We start from the raw sequence: 24,569 nt of genomic DNA on the forward strand, positions 1-24,569 counted from the left end.
AAACAAAATTAATGTGAGCGAGACCAGTCTGTAATTACTTAAAATTGATCTCATGATAGTTTTTCTTATATACTGGGCAGATGTTGGCGCTTTTCAACACAACTTGAATGATTTCCTTAACGATAGATTGAAGTAAAAATGAGAGTTCAGTTGGCAGTTATTTTAGCACTCTTAGTTCCTTCAGAAACTTGTCAAAAACAAGAACATCAGTGAAGCCAGATAATTTCGCATTTAGATATATTGAATCCTTCTCCGAATACGGGACCACCATATTACTAGTGGAAAGACCCGAATGTTCAATGATCTTCAATTTCTACCGAAGATGGCTGTCAAAATGCTAACATGTCGGCCAATTTTCCATAACAGTTAACAGCAAATACATTCTCACAATAACAGATAACAAAAAAACTAATAGTCCAATAACAGCTAACAAGAAATAAGACAATAACAGCTAACAGCAAATATATTTTCAGAATAACAGGTAACAAAGAATTGAATTGCCCGGCCAAAACAGCATAACAGCCACAGTTAAACCCCTTGCCCCCTCATATATTAGTGACCGCTGTGGATATTAAACTTGGAATTGATAGTAAATAACAAAAAATAACAAAAATTTAAAATACAAGTTATTTTCAATTACTTTATGTGCATGTAATACAGAGGGGGGGGGGGGGGGGGGGGGGGGGGGTTAAAAATATGGCCCTGTCCCCAACTACCTATGGTCAGAGACATATAATGTGTATATATGTCTCTGCTATGGTCAAAATCGATTTATGTTACTGAGTGAGAAATAACTTTTTCAAAGAAGGAAATGTTTATTTCCAACACCAACCCCCCATAATAAACTATAATTCATGTTAGCTTTTCTTTCTTTTCTCCTTAAATTCTTGTATCTTGTTATCATAGGTTAATCAGACATTTGCATGATTTCCCAGACTGAACCCTTATGGTGCTCCCACCAAAAGGAGAAACATGTTCGATAGTTTATCAAGTATAACCATAAACTCTCGTATTCTTCCCCCGCATCTTTTCGGCTCCCTATAAATGTGACAGCGATTGTGTAACTGTAAGAAATCGTTACCTGATTTTACATTCAGCAATATTCCTAATGTTAAAACGCACGAACAAATTAACGGTACTGTGTTTTTAAATATTGGTATTGGATCTGCCTATGGACAGGGTCATCCATGATTTATAGGTGAGTTGTATGGGGGGTACCTTCATGACGAAGTTTCATGTCGATCCGGCCCCACGTCGATCCGGCCCAAGTCGATCCGTCCCACGTCGATCCGGCCCAACGTCGATCCGGCCCATATTTAAAGTCGATCCGGCCCAATAAAAAAATATATTTATGAGGATTAAAAATAAAGATATATATTAATCATTGTTAATTGTAATTCATAAATGTTTATGAATTTTATTATAATGTAAAAGGTGTACGGTAAAAAAAATTGTCCTTAAGTTTGACAAATATTTTCTTTAAAAGAGTTTAAAACAACTATGTTGATTATGTTTTCATTACAAGTTTTCAAGATTATTGGGTATAATTATAATCAACATTAATCAGCAGTAATTAGCATTTTCTTTCAATTGACTGTGATCCTTTGTAATAACAAATAGTTACATACACAACGGTACAAGCGGATCCCCAAGCTGATACATACAAACTTTGTTTTTTGTTTTAAGTTCTTAAAAGAAATATTGTTTGATTTGCCGAATCCTTTCTATAAAAGAGGAGACAGAATGCGTTTGCTTTTAAAATCACACTGGCTTTTCCTTGTGTGGTATGTGACCAACATGTTAGACCTCGGCAGCATGCACTTCAATGTGAGCAATGTTCAAAGTGGCAACACCGTCTCTGTAATACCGGTAAGTTTCTATTTTCACTTTTTGCTTTAATATAATCAAACTGTAATTTTGTATATAAGTCTTAAATATTTTTGTCTTTGCTTTCATCATTAAATCATTAAACCATAAATATGAAAAAAAGTATATAGTTTTGTTTTAAATCTGGGAGTATTAACTTCCGTGTTTTTCAGGTGTTAAATGGCAAAAAGCTTGTAAATTCTATTTTTGTGTATTATATATTTGTATTTTACATTATAAAGATAGATATTTACTTTTTTAAATTCCTTTATAGGAGTATCTCTACTGGAATACAGACGCATGGTAAATGAAGAAATAGATGTGATCTTCACGTGCATCGAGTGTAATTATTTTGTTATTATCTTACAATAAAGAATAATGGATACTCATATAACTTGTTTTTTTATCTACACACAACTATTCAAAATATTGTCAACTTAAAAAAAATATATTGACTATATTCGATATTACAAAAAAAAAAAAAACGTGTTATAGAAGCCTCTTATGTTACCTGAAAAAAAATACAATTAATTATTATAACACATAACACCAAACAAAAGATCAAACTATAAAGACCAGTGATTACGTAACTTTAATCAATCAGGATTTGATTGAATTAAGTGATCACGAGTGGCATTACCTTAGTTCACAATCATTAGACAATTGTTGAATAAACAAACCGATTATAGACTAATGATTTGATAAAACAAGTCAATATGATGAGTTAAATTTTATAGGTTCCATTGGACTGTAAATATTTATTAAGCTTTTCTGTGTGTGAATTAAATAAAATAAAAATCGCCATGACGTTCAAAGTTATCATGGAAAATAACTTCATATTAATATGTTGACGCTGCTATATAAACAGACACAATCACACTCATTTTCGTATCGATTTAAAATAATTCTTTGACTGGTACTCCAATACTTCACTTACCTGTTGTCATCCATCATTTTTACAAATTCCATTTAAATAAATACTGTTAAAATTTGTTACAAAATCCTCCAAAGTCAATATAGTTTATTCATATTTTATTATGGGGTCGGATCGACGTAGGGACGGATCGACGTGGGCCGGATCAACTTGGGACGGATCGACTTTGGGCCGGATCGACTTGGGGCCGGATTGGTTTGGGGACGGAACGACCGGATACCCATGACGAATAACGCCTTTTTACGGTAAATAAAATTGCCAAATGACGTCAACGGTAACTGTTGGTACATGACGATAAAATATACACTTTCTTTACGACGATAAAATAATTGACTGATTTAAATTCTTTCCAAAAATAACAGTAATGGTTAACTATAAATTTAGAGACCTCTGATGAATCAAGATAAGAGGGGGGTAGGACCTTTATCGGGACTCCGGGATTGGGTGTTTTTAAGCTCGGGAATTCAGGATTGATCCTTTCGGGATCCAGGAATTCTTTTTTCGAATTTCGGGATGTCGGGATTTAAATTTTTTTAAATTCGGGACCTCAGGATTCCATGTTTTTAAGCCCGGGATTTTGGGATCAGGACCCCTCCTACCCCCCTCAGATAAGGATATTTTGACGAACCACGATATAATTTTAACCAATTTCACGCTAACAGTAGCCAAACTGACTGTTTGACGCCTGACAGTAAAGGGCATTCCTACCCTCTTGTATGGACTTATTATCGTGTCAGATGTGGCCACCAGTAGGGGACTTAGTTTAACATAGGACCCTAAGGGAAATACATACAAATGTTTTCTTTTAGAGAACCACTAAATGGAATGAAACCAAACATGGCATGAATGTTCCTTATGAGGTGCTGACCAAGTGTTGTTACTTTGAAGCAGATCCATCATCCATGATGGGTGCCAGCAGGGGACTTTATTTAACATAGGACCCTATGGACAATACATTCAAATGTCTTCTTCTAGAGAACCACTGAATGGAATGGAACCAAACATGGCATGAATGTTCCTTATGAAGTGCTGACCAAGTGTTGTTCCTTTGAAGCCTATCCATCATCCAAGATGGCTGCCAGCGGGAAACTTAGTTTAACATAGGACCCTAAGGGAAATACATACAAAGATCTTCTTTTAGAGAACCACTTAACAGTCAGGGATGTACATTGTAACTCTATAGGGTTATTACAGAAAATATCTTGCATGTGTTATTACAGATATTTTTATGAGTTGTCTACTCTTTAATCCTTAAATTTCCTAAACCTGTAATAACATATGTTTGTTATTTGTAAAATAAATCATCAACATTTTAATTTTTAGTGGGCTCTAGGGAACTCTTGAAACTTTGCGCAGAAACTAAATGCATAGCCTTGATTTTTTTTTAATTAAATTAATACATTTATCATTAACCATGGTAAATCAATGAGACAAGGCTTTTAAGTGATAAACTTAGCTGTAATAACAAGGCTTAGTTATTAAAGGCATGTAACTTAATATATGAGACACTTGGGAATTGCTTAGAGGAGGGACGACACTCTGCACAGGGCACGCAGATTTGTCTTATATTATCGATCGGTCGCAGTAGTATTGTGTCATTTATACCAAACTACTCATGGTGTGGACATCACCATTAATGACACCTGGACAAGCAAAATTTGTTGAATCAATTAAAAAAAACCAAGTAATATACAGAAGGGCTGATCAAGCAATATACATATACTTTGTACATACATAGTAAACAAATTTGTTAGTTATTTCTTGGCAATAAACATATTTATACCCAAACTTCCTGTTTATTACCAAGGGCTAATTTTGACATCAATAATCACTGAATTCTTAATTTATTCAGTCGGTTTTAAGTTTTTAATCGGGACAAAGTTTTGTAAAATACGAAATTTTAAATATTGCATTTTTTCGTCATTTTTCAGTAAACAAAACAGAGATAACATTAGAGAGAAGGCAATTAAGCAATCCAATACACAGATAATGCATGATTCAATTATGAAAAAAACTATATTTTTTCATGATGGTTATTCATAAGACAAAATGATTAAAATACATAAGAGTTTATATGCTAAAATAACATAATAACTCGCGGATTTGACAAACATGACAAATATTTTTGATATTTTACTTACTGGAAATCATATTTTAGTGACTTATTACGAAGCAATGGCTGGAGACTTAAGGAGACTTAAGAAGATTTAGAATGTTCGAATAGTGTTCTTTGATTGACATAAATTTGAATGATTTTCACGTGCTGACATTTGTAAAATTTACAAAAATCTGTGCCTCGTGATTTCGCAGAGATCAAATAAAATTTCCCGCCATTACAGTGCATTTCTTTATTGATAGAATTTACTTTAAAGATAAAAAACATAAAGAAAATATTTCATATAAAGTGATCTTCTATATTTTCTGCGAGTGCAAGAGAGTATATTTGATATAAAAACATGAACAAATCCATCTTTTCCAGATTCCAAATTGCGAGGGACGCTAAAATCGTACCACATGACCTTAAAAAATTTGCACACAGCACCTAAGGCTGTCGCCCCTCCTCGGGGAATTACTGGGAAGCTTGCGCAGAACCTCATTACATGCTTTGATCATTATTTCTTACAACGAATTAAAATACATTGCATTTTTGTAATTAAGCATGATGTATGTCTGGGCAAATGCTTTGAAGTGATGTAGAGAAGCTGTAATAACACCCTTTAGTTATTACAGGCATATTTTTTCTGTAATAACATAGGTGTACTATTCATGGTTGGCAAAATATGAACTGTTATATCTTTCTATAGTTAAGTATACATTAAGACAATAGTAATATCAATAGAACTTGTATACATTTTATCAAAACTACTGATGTATATTGTCCCTTTGAAACATTTAAAATACATATGTTATCACAGGTCTTTGATTTTTTAGTCCACAATAACAAATGTATGTTATTTTTCTCTAATAACCCTATAGAGTTATATCCTTGACTGCTAAATGGACTGAAACCAAACATGGCATAGATGTTCCTTATGAGGTGCTGATGAAGTGTTGCTACTTTGTTGCCGATTTACTGTTCAAGATGGCCACTAGGATTTTTTATTAATAACGGGGCCAATATTAAACCAAATTTGGCCTAAATCATTATTTGGGTATCTGTTATGATTTTTATACGACCGCAAAAAATTTTTGTGGTCGTATATTGGTATGACGATGTCGTCAGCAGCGTTATCATCGTCGTCGTCGTCCAAAGACACATTGGTTTTCGGCGACTTTTCGCACAATAACTTTAATTTAAGTGAAATTTTACCATAAGGTTCAATACCACAAAAGGAAATTTGGGATTGCTTTTGGGGGTTATGGTACCAACAGTGAAGGAATTAGCGGCCAAAAAGGTGCCAAAAATAAGCATCTTTCTAGTTTCCAGACAATAACTTGTGGAATGGTGTATGGATCTCTCTGAAATTATACCACAAGTTTCCATACCACAAAGGGATGGTTAGGATTTGATTTGGGGGGTTATGGCTCAAACCGTTTAGGATTGAGGGGCAAAACAAGGGTGTCCTGGTTAATGGACAAATACTTAAGTACAAAACATAATTTAAAGCAGTGTAAGGGAGGTAATTCAAATACATCATTTGAATAACCTCCCTTACACTGCTTTTAAATTATGTATAAAGTAATGGTTAATGAACAATTAAGACAAATTAAAAGCAGTGTAAGGGAGGTAATCCAAATACAATGTTTTGATTACCTCCCTTACACTGCTTTTAAATTATGTTTAAGGAAATGCATATTTATAAAGGAAGACCAGTAAAAATATCTGCAAATGTTGCATCTTTTTTTTTTACAAAAAAAAATATATGAGAGATTTGACACCATATTTTAAATTCTATTATAAAATAGATTAAGTTAGCACTATGGTAAATATAAATGAATGGGGGGTCAACAATTTTTTCTCATTTCAGATTTCAGAAATTAAAAAGAAAAATTCTTCAAATATTATGTTTTTGGCAAAAAAAAGTGTGTGTGTGGGGGAGGGGGTTTAATACGCAACAGCATAGTGTATTGTACAAAAGCAAAAAAAAGGGGGGGTAAATTTTTAATTTTTTTTTGTGGGGGGAGGGGGTGTCAATTCGCAACAGCAAAGTGTATTGCACAAAAGCGAAAAAAGGGGGCGTAATTTTTTTTTTTTTGTGGGGGGAGGGGGGGGGGGGGGGGGGGTCAATTCACAACAGCAAAGTGTATTGCACAAAAGCAAAAAATTGAATATAAATTCAAATCATATAACCAATTCTAAGTTCTTTGACTACAGTTATTCTGTGTCAGAAACCTTTTATGTGTCTTATATTTAATTACAATCCAAATTCAGACCTGTATCAAGCGCGAATATTGCGTCCATTTTTGCCCCAACTGTTCAGGGTTGGACCTCTGCGGTCGTATCCAGCTGCGGTCATATCCAGCTGCGCTCAGCGAAGCAATTTATTATCTATTTTTACATGATTTCCAAAACCAAATAGAGTCAGGTGAGCAACACAGGCTCTTGAGAGCCTCTAGTTTGTTTCTAGAAAAACAAATCATGCCCCTCCATAACTTAAGTTGACTTTCTGCTATCATTTAGATGCCTATTCAGAAGTTTTTCTACAAATGTATTTCTTATTTTATTTTACAAAGTTTACTCAAAGTTCTATCGTTTAAGTTTGAAGATAATGTACTTAAAATTCTATCCAATACTCCCTTTGACAATGATGAAATACTATTGGACATTCTTATTTGATAATTAAAGAGTATTGACAACTTCACATGTTTCTACATGTTCTACAGATTATGTTCATGTCCTTATTTTTGATATTTTTTTTATTCAGCCATGCTGGATCTATGTGATCACTCAGGATTCAGAGATTTTTCAAAAGAATTCTAAGTTGAAGACATATCATGAAAATAATATTTTGTTTCGATGACTTGCAGAAACTTTATCATGTTTATACACCATTTAGATCATCAACTGCCAACTTTTAGTATATAATTTGTTTTTTGCCATTGAATAAAATTTGGTTCAAGATGTGTATTGATCTCACACTTTTTATTATGCCCCCGCCGTGGCGGAGGGGGCATTAAGTTTTACCCTTGTCCGTCTGTACATACGTACGTACGTCCCAAAATTGGTTTCCGTTCTCTAACTTTAGTTTGCCTCAACCAAATTTTATGAAACTTATACACAATGTTATTACCACAAAAAACAGATTGAGTTTGAATTTTGGTGGCGTCACTTTTACCGTTCTAGAGTTATGCCCCTTTACAAATGGAAAAATTGCTGAATTTATCGTTTCCGTTCTCTTACTTTAGTTTGCCTCAACCAATGTTATGAAACTTATACACAATGCTTATTACCATAAAACACAGATCAAGTTTGAATTTTTATGGCGTCACTTTAACGGTTCTAGAGTTATGCCCCTTTTAAAATAGCGTCCTTATATAAATGGAAAAATCGCAAAATTTTTATTTTCTTCTAAATATTAAGTAATTTTTAAATTGGAGTTATCTTCCTTTGTCCATGATTATAGTTGAATCAACTACAATCAATGCTTTATACAATGCAATGTTTAATTTTGACTTCCACTGATAAAACACAGATCAAGTTGAATTTGGGTAGTGTCACTTTAACCATTATTGAGTTATGCCCCTTTATAAATCGAAAGATTGCAAAATTTTTAGTTTCCATTCGGTTACTTAAGTTTGCCCCAACCAAACAATATGAAACCTATACACAATATTCATTACCACAAAACTAAGATCAAGTACAATTTTTTTGTTTCTGTTTTCTAACTTTAGTTTGCCTTAACCAAATGTTATGAAACTTATACACAATGCTTATTACTACAGATTGAGTACGAAATTTGGTGGCGACACTTTTACCATTCTTGAGTTATGTCCCATTATAAACACAAAAATTGCTGAATATTTCGTTTCCTTTCTCTAACTTTAGTTTGTCTCAACCAAATGTTATAAAACTTATACACAACCGTTCTAGAGTTATGCGTGTTTACAAATAGAAAAATTGCTGAATTTTTAGTTTCTGTCCTCTCCTTAAGTTAGCCACAACCAAATGTTATGAGACTTACACACACTGCTTATTACCACAAAACTCAGATCAAGTTCAAATTTGGGTAGCGTCACTTTTACCATTCTTGAGTTATGTCCCTTTATAACTATATGATATGCAAGCGGGGGCATCATCTGTGTCCACATGTGGACACTATCCACATTTATTTTAAATGCTATTGTTCCCATTCTTGCATTAGGCAAATAGGAGTATTGATACAATGCCGGTATGATTATTAACTGTCATGATTTTTTTTTCACATGTAAAATCAGTGTCATAATCACCATTTAAAAAAAAAAGTTCAATATTTACATGCCAAATAATTAGCAAATGTATATATCTTTTGCAGAACAGTTAATATTATTCAAAACCAGAGGAAACTTTTATACATACATATACATGTAGTGAAATGACAGACACGGAACAACAAGAAGATGAACTCTTAGCACTGACCAGTATTTATGATGAAACAGTGCTGTCAGTGTCAGATGATACTGAAGAACCTGGGGGACAGTTTCTAGTCAGTTCACATATACCGGAAAATTTTAGTATAAAGTCTCTATCTAAAGGTAAGATATATAGAAAATTAGGGATTCCACAAAAACACTGTCAAGAAAAGGCTACACAAAATATACAATTTTAAAGAATTCAAGTTATATTGGTAGCGTCCTTAAATGTAATGGGTCCTTAACATAACATACATTATTTTTTCAGATAACAAGATAGAACATGTAGTGAAGCACCTGCCATCTATTTCTCTAAACTTCCAGTCACTAAATCACTTCCCTATTGTATGTAATGGGTCCTTTAGGGCATACGATACAGTTTCGATCCAATGATGATTTTTTTATGAAAATTTGCATACAAGCTATTTTTCATCTAAGCATTTCAAATATGTAATAAAAAATATACTTTCATCTGCTACTTTAAGAGATAAAAGGGGTCAAAATTTTAGACATTTAGTCAAAATTTTAAGTTTTTTTTAGACATTTCTATCTATTAGATAGACACACCTAACTTTTTTATTTCAACAGATATACACAAGCGGATTTTTGTAAAAACATTATGAAAATCTTCTTTACATAAATTTGCTCTTAATATGTACAACAATTGTTTGGAAATAATTAATTTTTAACAAAGTTTCAGGATTTTAGGAAAATAACGGCATTTTTTGGGGTATATTTATCTAATTTAAAAAAATTCATTGTTGACTTTTTCATTAAAATTGATACAAATAATCTTCATATGTAATCAAACCTTATGGCATTTTAAAAAACAGGGGTCCATGTACTAGTTTTCAAGTTAAATCAGTTTAAATCATAAAAAAACAGTTGTAAAATGCATCTTTTCCCGATATATTACAGTTTGACGTTGCGAATTTAACATTTTTTACGTTAGCAACATAATTACCTCCTCTGTAACTGTATAGTATGCCCTCAACATGTACATATATATCATATTTCCAGATAACAAGACAGAAGTTCATGTATTGAAGCAGCTGCCTCCAATTTTTCTAAACTTCCTTTTGATGTTGGAGCTTTTTATAGCCGACCATTCGGTATGGGTTTTTCTCATTGTTGAAGGCTGTACGGTTGCCTAAAATTGCTTACATCCACTTCATTTGAACTACGGTGGAAAGTTGTCTCATTTGCAATCATACCACATCTCCTTATTTCTATATTCCAGTCACTAAAACACTTTCCTATTGTATGTAATGGGTCGTTAACATGTACATGTATATTATATTTTCAGACAACAAGATAGAAGAGCATGTAGTGAAGAACCTGCCACCTATTTCTCTAAACTTCCAATTGCCAAAAGATTACCCTTCAGTAAACCCTCCACAGTTTACTTTGTCGTGTAAATGGTTGAATAGGAAACAGGTATTTATAGATTTAAAGGAATATAATATTTTCATTACTAAAACAATTTTTACACCAGAAATAAGAGTATCATTAATTGGTCAAAACTTATGATATTATATATAGATTAATTGCAGGAAAAGGGTTTGGGGGGGGGGGGGGGGGGTTCCAACCATATGTATCCATTCAAATGCATTGATCGTATAAAAAAAGGGGGGTCCACACCCCCACCCCCTGGATCCGCAATTGTTTTGACTCTAGAAGGATATTGTAACATGTCAGAAATATAGATAAAAGAAATATTATTTGATGTAAAGAAAATTATACATCATAACAGTTTAGGAATCATCCTCCAGTGTAAGATGAAATATATGTAATGGGAATTTTTCATGAAATGATGTATACATTTAAAATTTGTTAAACTACATCTTGATAACTTTACATACTTATAATGAAACGATTTACAGATGTTTAAAATTTCTTTCAGCTTACTAATTTATGTCTAAGATTAGATGAAATTTGGGAAGAAAATAAACCATGTGTTGTTGTGTTTTTATGGACAAGTTTTCTTCAGGATGAATCTTATGAATTTCTTGGCTTATCTGATACATTAGACTTAACTATGCCCCAATCCATAGAAAGGAAACAATCAACAGAGAAGTATGATCCAAGAGCTATCCAGGACATTGCCTCTCAAAATAGACTGCTTGCAACACTTATTGACTATGACAAGCAAGCTAAACAGATTGAATTTGACAGATCATTGTTTGAGTGTAAAGTTTGTTTTTGTGATAGAACAGGGTCACAGTGTATTAACTTCTATGAATGTGGTCATGTTTACTGTAAGGAATGTATGAAGGAATACTTCACAGTTCAGATTGGTGAAGGAAATGTGAATGGTTTGTACTGTCCTGAGGACAAATGTGAATCACAAGCTCACCAATCTCAGGTAAAATATGATTTAATGTTTCAAAGCTTCCTGAATGTAAAAGAGAAGCGAAAGATACCAAGGGACATTCAACTCAAAAGTAAAAAATAAACTGACAATGCCATGGCTAAAAAGATAAAGACAAACAGACACACAACAGTACACAAAACACAACATAAAAAACTAAAGACTGAGCAACACGAACCCCACCAGAAACTGGGGGTGATCTCAGGTTCTTAAAAGGGTAAGCAGATTCTGCTCTACATATGGCACTCGTCGTATGTTTTGTTTATGTTAGTACAAACCAGATGATATTCTATTAATTAGAAAAGAAACAACATTTGTTTATTCTAGTAGACTTTGTCAGCTAAACCTCCATTGTCTTGTTGGATGTTTCCAGTTATTTTTTATACGACCGCAAAAAAATTTTTGTGGTCGTATATTGGTATGACGTTGGCGTCGTCGTCCGGCGTCGTCGTCGTCCGGCGTCGTCCGAAGACACATTGGTTTTCGCACTCTTAACTTTAGTTTAAGTGAATGGATCTTTATGAAATTTTACCACAAGGTTCAATACCACAAAAGGAAGGTTGGGATTGATTTTGGGGGTTATGGTAATAACAGTAAAGGAATTAGGGGCCAAAAATAAGCATTTTTGTAACTTCCAGACATAACTTGTGTGTTAGTGTATGGATCTCTCTGACATTGTACCACAAGGTTCCATATCACTAAAGGAATGCTGGGATTGATTTTGGGGGTAATTGCCTCAAAATTTTAGGAATTAGGGGCCAAAAAAGGGGCAAAAAACAAGCATTTTTCTAGTTTCATGACAATAACTTGTGTGTAAGTGTATGGATCTTTCTGAAATTGTACTACAAGGTTCCATATCACAAAGGGAAAGCTGGGTTTGAGTTTGGGGGTAATTGCCCTAAACGTTTAGGAATTTGGGGCCAAAAAGGGGCCAAAAAACACATTTTTTTCTAGTTTCCAGACAATAACTTGTGTTCAAGTGTATTGATCTCTCTGAAATTGTACTGCAAGGTACCATACCACAAAGGGAAGGCTGGGATTGAGTTTGGGGGTGATGAATCATAATGGGGGTTCAAAAAATTTTGGGGGGGGATTTATTTTTTTTTCCTTTTTTTTCTTTTTTTTCTTTTTTGTTTCTTTTAAAATTTTCCATTTTAAGTTGGTTATTTCTGATTTATATTTAAAATCAAATAATAATGATATGGTAGGAGATACACACCAAACAGGATGTGTAAATTATTATATAATAAGTATTGTGCAATAGCAAGAAATTTTCAATTGCACAGTATTGCACAATAGCAAGAAATCTTCAATTGCACAGTATTGCGCAATAGCAAGAAATCTTCAATTGCACAGTATTGCGCAATAGCAAGAAATATCCAATAGCACAATATTGCGCAATAGCAAGAAATTGTCAATTGTACAGTATTGCGCAATAGCAAGAAATATTTAATAGCACAGGATTGTGCAAAAGAAGATACTTCCTATAAATTGCTTATTTCTTGACCAATTTCAATGGGGTTTTATTTTTGATTTCATGGGGTTCTTTAATATGCTGAATCTAACCGTGTATTTAGTTTTTGGATTTTGGGCCCCGTTTTTAAGTTGGTCCACATTGAGGTCCAAAGGGTCCAAAATTAAACTTTGTTTGATTTCATCAAAAATTGAATTATTGGGGTTCTTTGATATGCCGAATCTAACTGTGTATTTAGATTCTTAAATTTTGGTTCCGTTTTCAAATTGGTCTACATTAAGGTCCAAAGGGTCCAAAATTAAACTTAGTTTGATTTTAACAAAAATTGAATTCTTAGGGTTCTTTGATATGCTGAATCTAAACATGTATTTAGATTTTTGATTATGGGCCCAGTTTTCAAGTTGGTCCAAATCGGGGTCCAAAATTAAACTTTGTTTGATTTCAACAAAAATTGAATATATGGGGTTCTTTGATATGCTGAATCTAACCATGTATTTAGATTTTTGATTTTTGGGCCCCGTTATCAACTTTGTCCACATTGAGGTCAAAAGGGTCCAAAATTAAACTTTGTTTGATTTCATCAAAAATTGAATTATTGGGGTTCTTTGATATGCCGAATCTAACCGTGTATTTAGATTCTTAATTTTTGGTTCCGTTTTCAAATTGGTCTACATTAAGGTCCAAAGGGTCCAAAATTAAACTTAGTTTGATTTTAACAAAAATTGAATTCTTAGGGTTCTTTGATATGCTGAATCTAAACATGTATTTAGATTTTTGATTATGGGCCCAGTTTTCAAGTTGGTCCAAATCGGGGTCCAAAATTAAACTTTGTTTGATTTCAACAAAAATTGAATATATGGGGTTCTTTGATATGCTGAATCTAACCATGTATTTTGATTTTTGATTTTTGGGCCCCGTTATCAACTTTGTCCACATTGAGGTCAAAAGGGTCCAAAATTAAACTTTGTTTGATTTCATCAAAAATTGAATTCTTGGGGTTCTTTGATATGCTGAATCTAACCATGTATTTAGATTTTGGATATTGGACCATAATAGGTGAATGTCCAATTTAAAATTTTTAAGTTCTTAGACCACATTCAATCTGTGTTAGAAACCTATGCTGTGTCAAATATTTAATCACAATCCAAATTCAGAGCTGTATCAAGCTTGAATGTTGTGTCCATACTTCCCCCAACTGTTCAGGGTTCGACCTCTGCGGTCGTATCAAGCTGCGCCCTGCGGAGCATTTTATTATATTTTTAGATGTTGATACATAGAATGTAAATGCGATAAGCAATATCCAGTTATTCAATTATTAATTACCCTTGACATTCCAATGTGCAATCTGTCAACTTTCAAATGTAAACATGGCCATTGGAGGTTACAGTGTATTATATGAATAAAAATAGACGTGGAGTATATATGTAAATGAGACAGCAACCCAATTACACAAATAACTTTCCCAACATTTACAATCAAATGTAAAACACATAACTTAAATAAATTCAACCCCTTGAAGTTTTTCTCCATCCTATCAAATATCCTTTCAGTTCATTAAACTAGTAGCTAGTCATATACCAACAGGAACATAACTAATCATTTAGGCAAATATCCACCTCACAAATGGTCATTTTTTCCACAATCAATAATATAATGGAACTTGTTACTACAAATAGTAGTAGCATGTCAAACAATTGAAACCTTTATAGAACAGTTGACACCAACTGTTCTCCACAACACAAAGTAACTTAATAAATATCAATGTTCATATTTTGAATCATTTGTTGTCTTTTTCCCGGAAAATATTACTATATCAAGTAATCTTCAAATTCAAAAAAATATTTTGTTGTGTAACTATTATTGGAATATTTTTAATCACATACTCCCCACATACAACAGTTCATAATCTTCAATCATATGAAGCTGATACTCACGTGACCGTATATCTGAAGAAAAAGAAGACAATAATGAGAGTTAGTCTCAAGTCCTCCTGAGGAATCTGTCCTGTTAATACTACTAACAAAAATTTCTAATTTCAGGTTAAGGAACTTGTTCCACCAGAATTATATACGAAGTATGATAAACTCCTTCTACAGACTGGTTTAGATACTATGCTGGACATAGCCTACTGTCCTCGGCCATCCTGTCAACAGCCTGTTATCATGGACAAGGAGATGTCCATGGCTTCCTGTGCTAGCTGTTGTTTTGTATTTTGTACCCTTTGTAAACTTAGTTATCATGGATTGTCACCATGTAGGATAAAAGCAGGTATGTATCATGGTCATTAGATAATTAATTGTCTGTTTTTTCTTATGTCCTGTCTCAGCATATTAATTTTAAATGATTGTCTTAGATTATCACCATAAAGAATCAATTTATTTTTGGAATTTCTGTTCATCAAATATTTAAGTCAAAACTTGTCTAAACCAATGGTTACATAGAGTGTGTTGTGATGGCTAGATTGGAAAAAAGAATAAATTGTGTGTGTCTGAGACAGTAATCTATAATACTGGAAAACAATACATAAAAGGATTAATGTCCTGACATTATGTTAATTGTAGTGCAGAAAAAAGAAATTAAATTGAAATTTAAAATTTAAAATGTGTTATTTGCTGTCTGCATTCATTCCTTTCTCAACATTTTACATTTTTTTTTGGTAGTTAAAAACTTGAAGTGTGTTTATTTTGTAAACTGGCTTGTTTCACTTAGCTTTAAATTAGCTTTATATTCATTTTCTGGAAAAAAAATTGCAGATGGATTAAGGAAATTGAAAGATGAATGGTTAAATGGAGATGAGGCCACAAGAAAACTACTAGAGAAGAAATATGGTAAAGCTGCCATTCAACAGGCTGTAGAGGAATCTTGTAGTAATGAGTGGTTAAACAGCTTTGCCAAAAAATGTCCCAACTGTGGAGCACAAATACAGGTAATATTTTAACAAATAGCTCAATAGCTTCTGCAAATGATGTTCACAATAGGACTTATGAGGAGGACCATGTCAAACTTTGCTGAGATATGCACTTGCGGTTGTCTTACTATACTTAAAAATAATTGTGTGACTCAGTTGTTAAGGCAAACAAAAACAAGAAAGAAAAAAAACATAGAGCAATTGTTTCTTGTTTTTAAGACACAGGTATAAGAGATGTTCTAGTGCAATTACATTGTAATCCATTGATTCATTTCAATAACAAACTGACCAGCACACTTATAAAATGATAACAATTAATCACATGATTGGTCAAATTTAAAAAAGTGTTGGTGCGAATGACAATTTGAACAACTGACCCTTGTACAATAATAAATGAGATAAATGAATATAACTTTTCTTTCCTCAGAAAATAGATGGTTGTAACAAGATGACCTGTATGAAATGTAGAGCCCATTTCTGTTGGATTTGTAATGCCTTCCTGGCGAAAGCTAACCCGTATTCACACTTCAGTGAGATGGGCAGTAAATGTTTTAACAGATTGTTTGAGGGTGTTGACATGGGAGATGATGATGATGATGACTGGGATCAGTGGATATAAATAGGAACAGGAAGAGACCCAAGGGAGATAATTTTATGGCATCAGTTGATATAAATAGGAACTAGAAGAGACCCAAGGGAGATAATTTATTAAGGGATACATCAGTCCAAATGTAATTAGTTATTTTGAAAAATTAGTCATTGAAGAATTAACAATATTTTGAGTTTGCAAATTAAATTTTTAGATCATTTTCATTTTTCTAAATATGATTTCTATAAGAATTGGATGTATGATTTGTATTTTTGAAGGTATTGTCTTTTTCTAGGAAAAGTTGAATGATTATTCTCAAGTCATACATGTCATAGGTGACAGCTGCATTTTTTTACTTTACACATTTTAAACAAACAAAAAATTACATGTACCGGTAAAACAATACAAAATTGAATTCTACCAAAGAATGTACATAAAACAGGAGCCTGTTGTTTAGTGGTTGTCGTTTGCTGGTGTGGTTCATAAGTGTTTCTCTTGTCTCAATTATTATACAGATTAGACTGTTGGTTTTCCTGTTTGAGTTGTTTTACACTAGTCATGTTGGGGCCCTTTGTAGCTTGCAGTTCGGTGTGAGCCAAGGCTCTGTGTTGAAGGCCGTACTCTGACCCAGGGCTTCCAAAATTTCCTGACGACAGCCGGACATTTTTCAAAGAAATATTTTGACGGTCAATGATCAGCTGGATACTTAAATGTAACTGAGAGGATGCATAAATTGATATATGTGTCTAAATAATTAGTAGTGTTATATGCAATAAAATTATTTATAACTGTTTTGTTTTCTTCATTCTAAAAATAAATAAAATATTATCCTCGGTATTGTGTCATTTTTCTGTGTATCGTAATACAGTAACCATCATTGCATCAATCAGTTTATATAATCTATCTTCTCTCTGTGAGTACTTAACACTTCGAAATTAAGGGTATCATATTTGAAACTGTTGATGTTGGCTTTAATTGCAGTACAACCTGATCATCAATACACGTGATACTTTTCTTTTTGTGTATTGATTACCTGACCACGTGACTTTTACAACTGATGCGGTATTTATAGATAACATTGAGGAGGCCCAATGAAGGATATTGTTTTAAACTGTGTAATATCTACTGAACAGTAAGAACATTTTTCTTTGTACAATTTCCCAACCTGATTTAGAAAATAAGAAGAATAAATAAAAACATACTCAGTTGATAAATAATTTAAACTAATTTTCAGTTCACCAGCTTTGAGGTATAATAAGTACAAAATTAAATGTTTTTGCGTAGCCAGATCAGTTGACTCTTCGATCATAATTCCCACGGCGGGACTTAACTTTACGTCGGACATCACCTCTTTCTCTATAATATCGGAAATTGTCTGAATAAATTCGGAGCTGGCATTGTTCTCTTGATGTAATTTAGAAGTGATCACGGCACCATTTAACTTAGTTAAATCATTTATTGACTGAAATTTGTCCATTGGTAAGTTTTCTTTAGCAATTAAGTAAGCATTACGGAACAAGGTGCACACATTGCGTTGTCAGTCTTTTCATGAACTTTCTCAAATACTGATTTGGTCATTGCTATTAGCATGCTCTACAACGGCTGACTTTCGAAAAGTTATTTTTAAGTTTATGTTTTTGACAAATGTCACAAAACATGGCATTTAGCATACTGTCAAATCTTAACCATAAAAACAGTTGTAACCATTTATGAATAAAGCTTCTAGCATTTTTAGCAGATTTGGAATTTTGATCGGAATCGTCACGTTTACGTTTGCCCATGATGGCAGATTTGTAAAGTTCAATTTGAGACAAAGTCTTTATAACAGTCGGAGATTGTCATGATTGGATATTCTTCTTTATGATTTCAATTATAAAAACAGTTTTTAATATGAAAACAAGAATAGAGAACGCCCCCCTTATTTATTGGACAACTCAGCTATTCTCGGTGTTTTTCCTATATATTTCAATAAATTTTCCCCTTTAGAGTACCCCAGTATTTAACACGATGTACAGTGTTAAATAAAATAATATATATCATACTTATTCATTTATAAATATCCTTATTTGAAGAATAACTTTTAAATATCAGGATACTTTTTTAAACTGAATGCTCATTTAAAATAATATCTATAAAGCGTAATTAAATAGGATGTTGTTCCATACACGCTTACATGTTTGACCTTGTTTACCTGATCACCTTTATGTACAGTGTTATGCATCATTAATTCAATTGATAAAGACAAGCTACGGACACCTCATCAAAGGTTACAAACCTGTAATCAGTGAATGATTTATGGCTTCAATATAACTTATTGAAGGGTTAATTGTTTGACAGCTTGTTGTTATTTAAATAAAAGAAAACGTTTTTTATCTACTTTTTATTGATGTACACAAGCTAAAGACCAAGCGGTACATTTATGTACCCAGAGGATTAGACTAACTGAGACACTTCAAAGTATCTGAAATATGCTGCATCTGTTTTATTAAACCCAATTATGACCGAAATATCTTTGTGAAATAGATTGCCACAATTATAAACTAAAATGCTCAAACGGACATGCCCAAAGCCCCAAACGGACATTTTTATCGATCGATAGTTGGTAAAAATTGAAATGACCGTTTTATGAAAATGCCTTAAATAACAAAAAGTGGCAAACCAATTCTATTTGATCGTTTGAGGCTGAGAGCAGCTGGACTTTTTATGAAAGTTTCGGTCAAGTCCGGAATATATGACCGTTTTGGAAGCCCTGCTCTGACCTATAGTTTTAACTTTTTAAAGATTGGGACTTGGATGGAGAGTTGCTCATTGGCCCTCATACCACATCTTCTTATTTGAAGTCACTAAAAGCAAGTTCAGAGTAATAGTAATGATGCCTTTTTACACAGAACTTTGGAACCATTTTAATATAGTTTGCTATAAACCTTTAACCTCAATAGCCAGATCCTCTCTGAATTGATAGGTTGTTTTATATATTATTCCTGATGATGTTTCAGTGATTTGAAGTAATGAGATGTTAAATGTGAACACTGATATCCACACTTATACAGTATCAATTTTTCTAGTGTTTCTAACATTGAGGGCATTGATATGTAACTTAGCAATTTAAATTATACTGTTACCCGTTTATCTTTATGTAAATATCAAGTAAATGAGAAATGTCTGGTTTGAAGGGAGAAATGTCAAGTTCGAAGGGAGAAATGTCAGGTTGGAAGGGAGAAATGTCAAGTTGGCAGGGAGAAATCAAATGTCAAGTTGAAAGTAAGAAAAATCCAATCGGAAGGAAGAAATGTCAAGTTGGAAGGGAGAAATGTTAAGTTTGAAGTGAGAAAAATCCAATTGGAAGGAAGAAATGTCATGTCAACTTAGGAGTGAGAAATGTAAATTGGAAGTAAGAAATGTCATGTTGGAAGTAAGATTCAAGTTTGAAGTAAGAAATGTCATGTTGGAACTTGGAAGTAAGATTGTAAGAAATGTCATGTTGAAAGTAAGATTCAAGTTTGAAGTAAGAAATGTCATGTTGGAAGTAAGATTCAAGTTTGAAGTAAGAAATGTCATGTTGGAAGTAAGATTGTAAGAAATGTCATGTTGAAAGTAAGATTCAAGTTTGAAGTAAGAAATGTCATGTTGAAAGTAAGATTCAAGTTTGAAGTAAGAAATGTCATGTTGGAAGTAAGATTCAAGTTTGAAGTAAGAAATGTCAAAATGGAAATGAGAAATTTTAAAAATGGAATGTCCCTATATGTTTTTTCGTACATTTCCTGCCTAATTATGATAACTGTATTGCAGTGATATAGTTAAACATGTCTAAGATTGATACTGTTATAAGGAGATAGGGCTATAGGACAAAATTTTCAAATGCTATTGAATTAGAAAAAAGTAGAGGAGCTGAAAAACACAAACACAACACCAGCAAATGTCAAAATGTAAGAATTAGGGAAAAGTAATTGATGAAATTTGTTTCATAGGGATATTTTTGGATAATTAATATTAGTATATTGAAAAAAAAGGGTTTAAGGCAGCAATAGAAAAATTATACAGAGAATTTTTCAACTGTAAAAGATTTAATATCAATTGTATGTTTCTATACTTTCTACCCCTGAAAGAAATTTTGGTAAATTCAGAGGTCAATACAATGTTTTTATTCAGGACAAAAGGCATAAAGACGAATATTTCAGTATATATGTAAGTATCTTAAATCTTCATTCTTTGTACACATTGTTATGAATGAATTCCCCTTGAAATTCTATAATTCCTGCTTTATATATAAAAATAAAAAGATATGGTATGATTGCCAATGCAATGAGACAACTCTCCGCAAGAGACCAATAGTATTTTCATTTTCCCATTCATTGCTGTGCTTCATGTAAAATGATTTATAAAGATTTTCTATACCTTAGTTTTAGTGATATTATCTCACCTCACTAGATGTATTATAGAAATTAACCTTTTAAGGTAAACAATGAGATATTATTTCACATTGCCTTTTTAGTTTAATGAATGAAGTCTGAATAGCAGTATTTTTTTTTGAACACTAGTATTCTGAAATACAATTTCAGTTCCAATAATGATAATGATTTAAAACATTTCAACTAAGAATTCATATATTGCACCTCAGGATTTGAAATCTACTGCATCACATTTCTAAATATCTCAATTTCAGTAAATTTTAGGTAGTAATTTATTTAAACAATTAAAGCAATGATTTATGTTCAAGTATATTAACTAATTTATAAAGAAGTAAATGAAAATAGATTTCACTGTTGTATTTATGAAAATATTTGCTTTAGTAGGTGTTGTCAAAATATCTTTCATATGTTAACTACTAAGTATTTCTTGATATATTTTTGGGGCATTTTTGGCTCTTATTTATGTTTAAAATGTGGATCTCATAGACACACTATTCTTACATGTTGATCAAGTTCGGCAATCGCTATGAAAATTATGTTTTTCAAAAGTTTGGTAAAATTCACCCCAGCATGAATAAATGCAATAAATCAAGCTCTCAATTACACCTATTTGATAAAAGTTGTGAAAATTTAAACAGAAGTAATCAAAGATGTGCCATCAAATTCCTCAAATAACAAAAGAAAAATTTGAATATGACATGAGACAACCACTTACAATTGTCCTGACTTGGGAAAAGCACATGACATCTGGCAGGGTAGCACCTAGCATTCATTTATGATATTTCACAGGTGTATATATCGACTGTTCAAGGGCATTCGATACAGTTCCAAGGGAGGTAATGATTATGCTAATGTAAATGTTACTTTTCACGACCTCAAGCTGTGAAATATTGGGAAAAGATGCTTTTTTCGACTGATTTGAATCAATAGTTTGAATGGGAGCTCATGGATCCCTCTCTTTTAAAATGACATTTGGCTTGGTTATGTATGAAGATTATTTGTACCAATTTTTATGAACAAATCACTTATGAATTTTAAAAAAATTAGATGCATATGCAGCAAAAGATGCCATTTTTTCTAAAATCATGAACATTTAATAAAAAATGAATCATTTCCAAAGAATTGCTACACAAATTTAGAGTATAATTATTTAAAGAAGATATTCCAAATGGTTTTTTTCAAAAATCTGTTTGTGTTTTTCTTTTGAAACAAAAAGGTTCGGTATGTCTTTCCTAAGGATAGAAATGTCTAAGAAACTGAAACTTTAAGTAATTGTCTATAATTTCGACCCTTATTTATCTCTAAAAGTAGCACATGAAGGTATGTTTTTTTAATAACATCTTTGAATTCACTAGGGGAAAAATAGCTTGTATGCAAATTTTTATCAAAAATCACTGTGGGATCAAAACTGTATCGTATGCCCTTAAGGTTCCCAACAGAGATTACAGTTGATATGGTTAATGGATAAAGATTGATGAAATGGGAAGTGTTAAGGGATGATGATTTTTGTGAGTTTTGTCTTCCTTCATTGTTTTTTTATTTAAGAGGAAATATATTTTAAATTCTAAATTATTTATGTGTTGTTGAATTTATTATTGATGTGTACAATTAATAGTTATATTTGCTTTATTCCATCTGTACTAAAACAAAGCTATTTTTGTTTATTTTATAAGAGTAAGTGGGTATTTGTAAAAAGAATTTGTGTGATGTGTTGTTACAATAACCCGATTATGTTATCTTCAAATTTAAAATTTGTAATATATGATTATTTTGATTAATCAGTTAAAGCTTGTATGTAATAAAGCTCTTGTTAAAATAAAAAGTCTACCACTGTTATTGAAAATAGTATCTTGACTTTAATATAGTTTTAATTATAATTTACTTCAAAATATTTATGGATTCCATTGAGGACTACGCCGTAGCATGGGCTAAACGAGAAGAAGTTGAACTGGACACTTTGTCAGAATGGGTCAAAACAATCAGGTCTCTGATAAAATGTCGAATTCATAAGTTGAAAAACTGTGTGAATGATCGACCAAAGTCCGTTTTCAGAGACAAAGAAGCTATGAAATGTCTATCATCTCTTCACGATAAGTATGTTGTTGTTACTGCGGACAAAGCTTCAAATAATATTGTCTTTGTATGTAAATCGTACTACTACGAGTGTCTTGTAAAAGAATTAGGAATAAATGAGCAGTCAGCTAATCCCACATACAAAAACATATCATTTGACAAGGATGAGATTTTGGTGAATCATAAGTCCTTCATGGGTTCAATGAACATTACATTGAACATCAAATCGGAGGACTTGCCTTGTTTTTATTGGATATCTAAGCTTCACAAAATTCTCTACAAATAACGGTACATTGCCGGCTAATCTGCATGTTGGATGAAAGAATTGTCCATTAGATTGACAAAAATTCTGTCCGCAGTGAAAGAGGGTCTTTAGAAATACTGTGAAACTGTTTACTCACGTAGTGGTATTAACCATATGTGGATTCTCAAAAACTTGAAAGAACTTCTGGATAATTTAAACTATCGATCTTTCTCTGAAATTAGTTTTATCAAAACTTTTGATTTTTCAACCCTGTATACCACCATTCCCCATGTGAAATTGAAAAATCGTCTAAAAGAATTAATCCACAATGCTTTTCAACATAAAAATGGTAGCATTCGCTCTTACTTTTGGACACCATACGGCATATTTTGTTAATAGTGAACAAAAAGGTAAAACATGCTACACGGAGTAACAAGTGATCAGTATGCTGGAGTTTCTTATTGACAACGTATTTGTTGAATTTGGAGGTAGACTTTTTCAACAAATTGTCGGAATTCCTATGATCACCGACTGTGCGCCTCTCCTTAAGGACCTCATCTTATTTTCATATGAGTTGGAGTTCCTTCAGACGCTTGTCAAAAACAAGAAGAGCAAAGAAGCCATATCATTTAATTTCACATTCAGATATATTGATGATGTTCTTTCCATTAACAATCCAAACTTTTCTGATTGGGTTCCATAAATATATCCTCCAGAACTAGAAATTAAAGAAACAACAGACACGGCTTCCTCTGCCTCATTTTTAGACTTATACCTCGAATTTGACATAAACGGTCATCTCAGCGCTTTCATGTCGATCCGGCCACAAGTCGATTCGTCCCAAGTCGTTCCGTCCCAAGTCGATCCGGCCCAAGTCGATCCGGCCCCATATTTAAAGTCGATCCGTCCCCAATATAAAAATATTTATAAGAAATAAAAATAAAGATACATATGAATTCAGTGTCATTCATAAATGTTTATGAATTTTATACTAATATAAAAGGTGGACCGTAATTTTAAAAAAGTTGGCTTTTGACGAATATTTGAATATCAAATTTTCATAAGATGAGACATTTATTTGAATATTTTTTTAAAATTTATATTAAGATTTCATATAGAAATGTAATATTATTTTTATATAAACTATTTGAA

General features: G+C 32.5%; 1 protein-coding gene across 2 annotated transcripts; it reads left to right on the plus strand.

Moving 5' to 3' along the window:
* Positions 1 to 1,027: 1,027 nt before the first annotated feature.
* Positions 1,028 to 22,943, plus strand: LOC127726390 (E3 ubiquitin-protein ligase RNF14-like). 2 transcript variants are annotated; one of them, XR_007993514.1, is made up of 8 exons: positions 1,028 to 1,198; positions 9,253 to 9,472; positions 10,656 to 10,786; positions 11,253 to 11,714; positions 15,234 to 15,462; positions 15,948 to 16,120; positions 16,530 to 19,856; positions 19,899 to 22,943. XR_007993514.1 is itself a non-coding variant. In XM_052233789.1 (7 exons), the coding sequence occupies exons 2-7, from the start codon at positions 9,313 to 9,315 to the stop codon at positions 16,719 to 16,721; spliced, it is 1,347 nt and encodes a 448-aa protein (XP_052089749.1). In that variant the 5' UTR covers positions 1,028 to 1,198; positions 9,253 to 9,312; the 3' UTR covers positions 16,722 to 22,943. The 2 variants fall into 2 exon arrangements, 1 of the variants encoding a protein (XP_052089749.1); XM_052233789.1 differs by having other exon boundaries at positions 16,530 to 22,943.
* Positions 22,944 to 24,569: the final 1,626 nt, after the last annotated feature.

Source organism: Mytilus californianus, unplaced genomic scaffold, assembly GCF_021869535.1.
Source record: "Mytilus californianus isolate M0D057914Y unplaced genomic scaffold, xbMytCali1.0.p SCAF_17, whole genome shotgun sequence".
Lineage (NCBI taxonomy): Eukaryota > Metazoa > Mollusca > Bivalvia > Mytilida > Mytilidae > Mytilus > Mytilus californianus.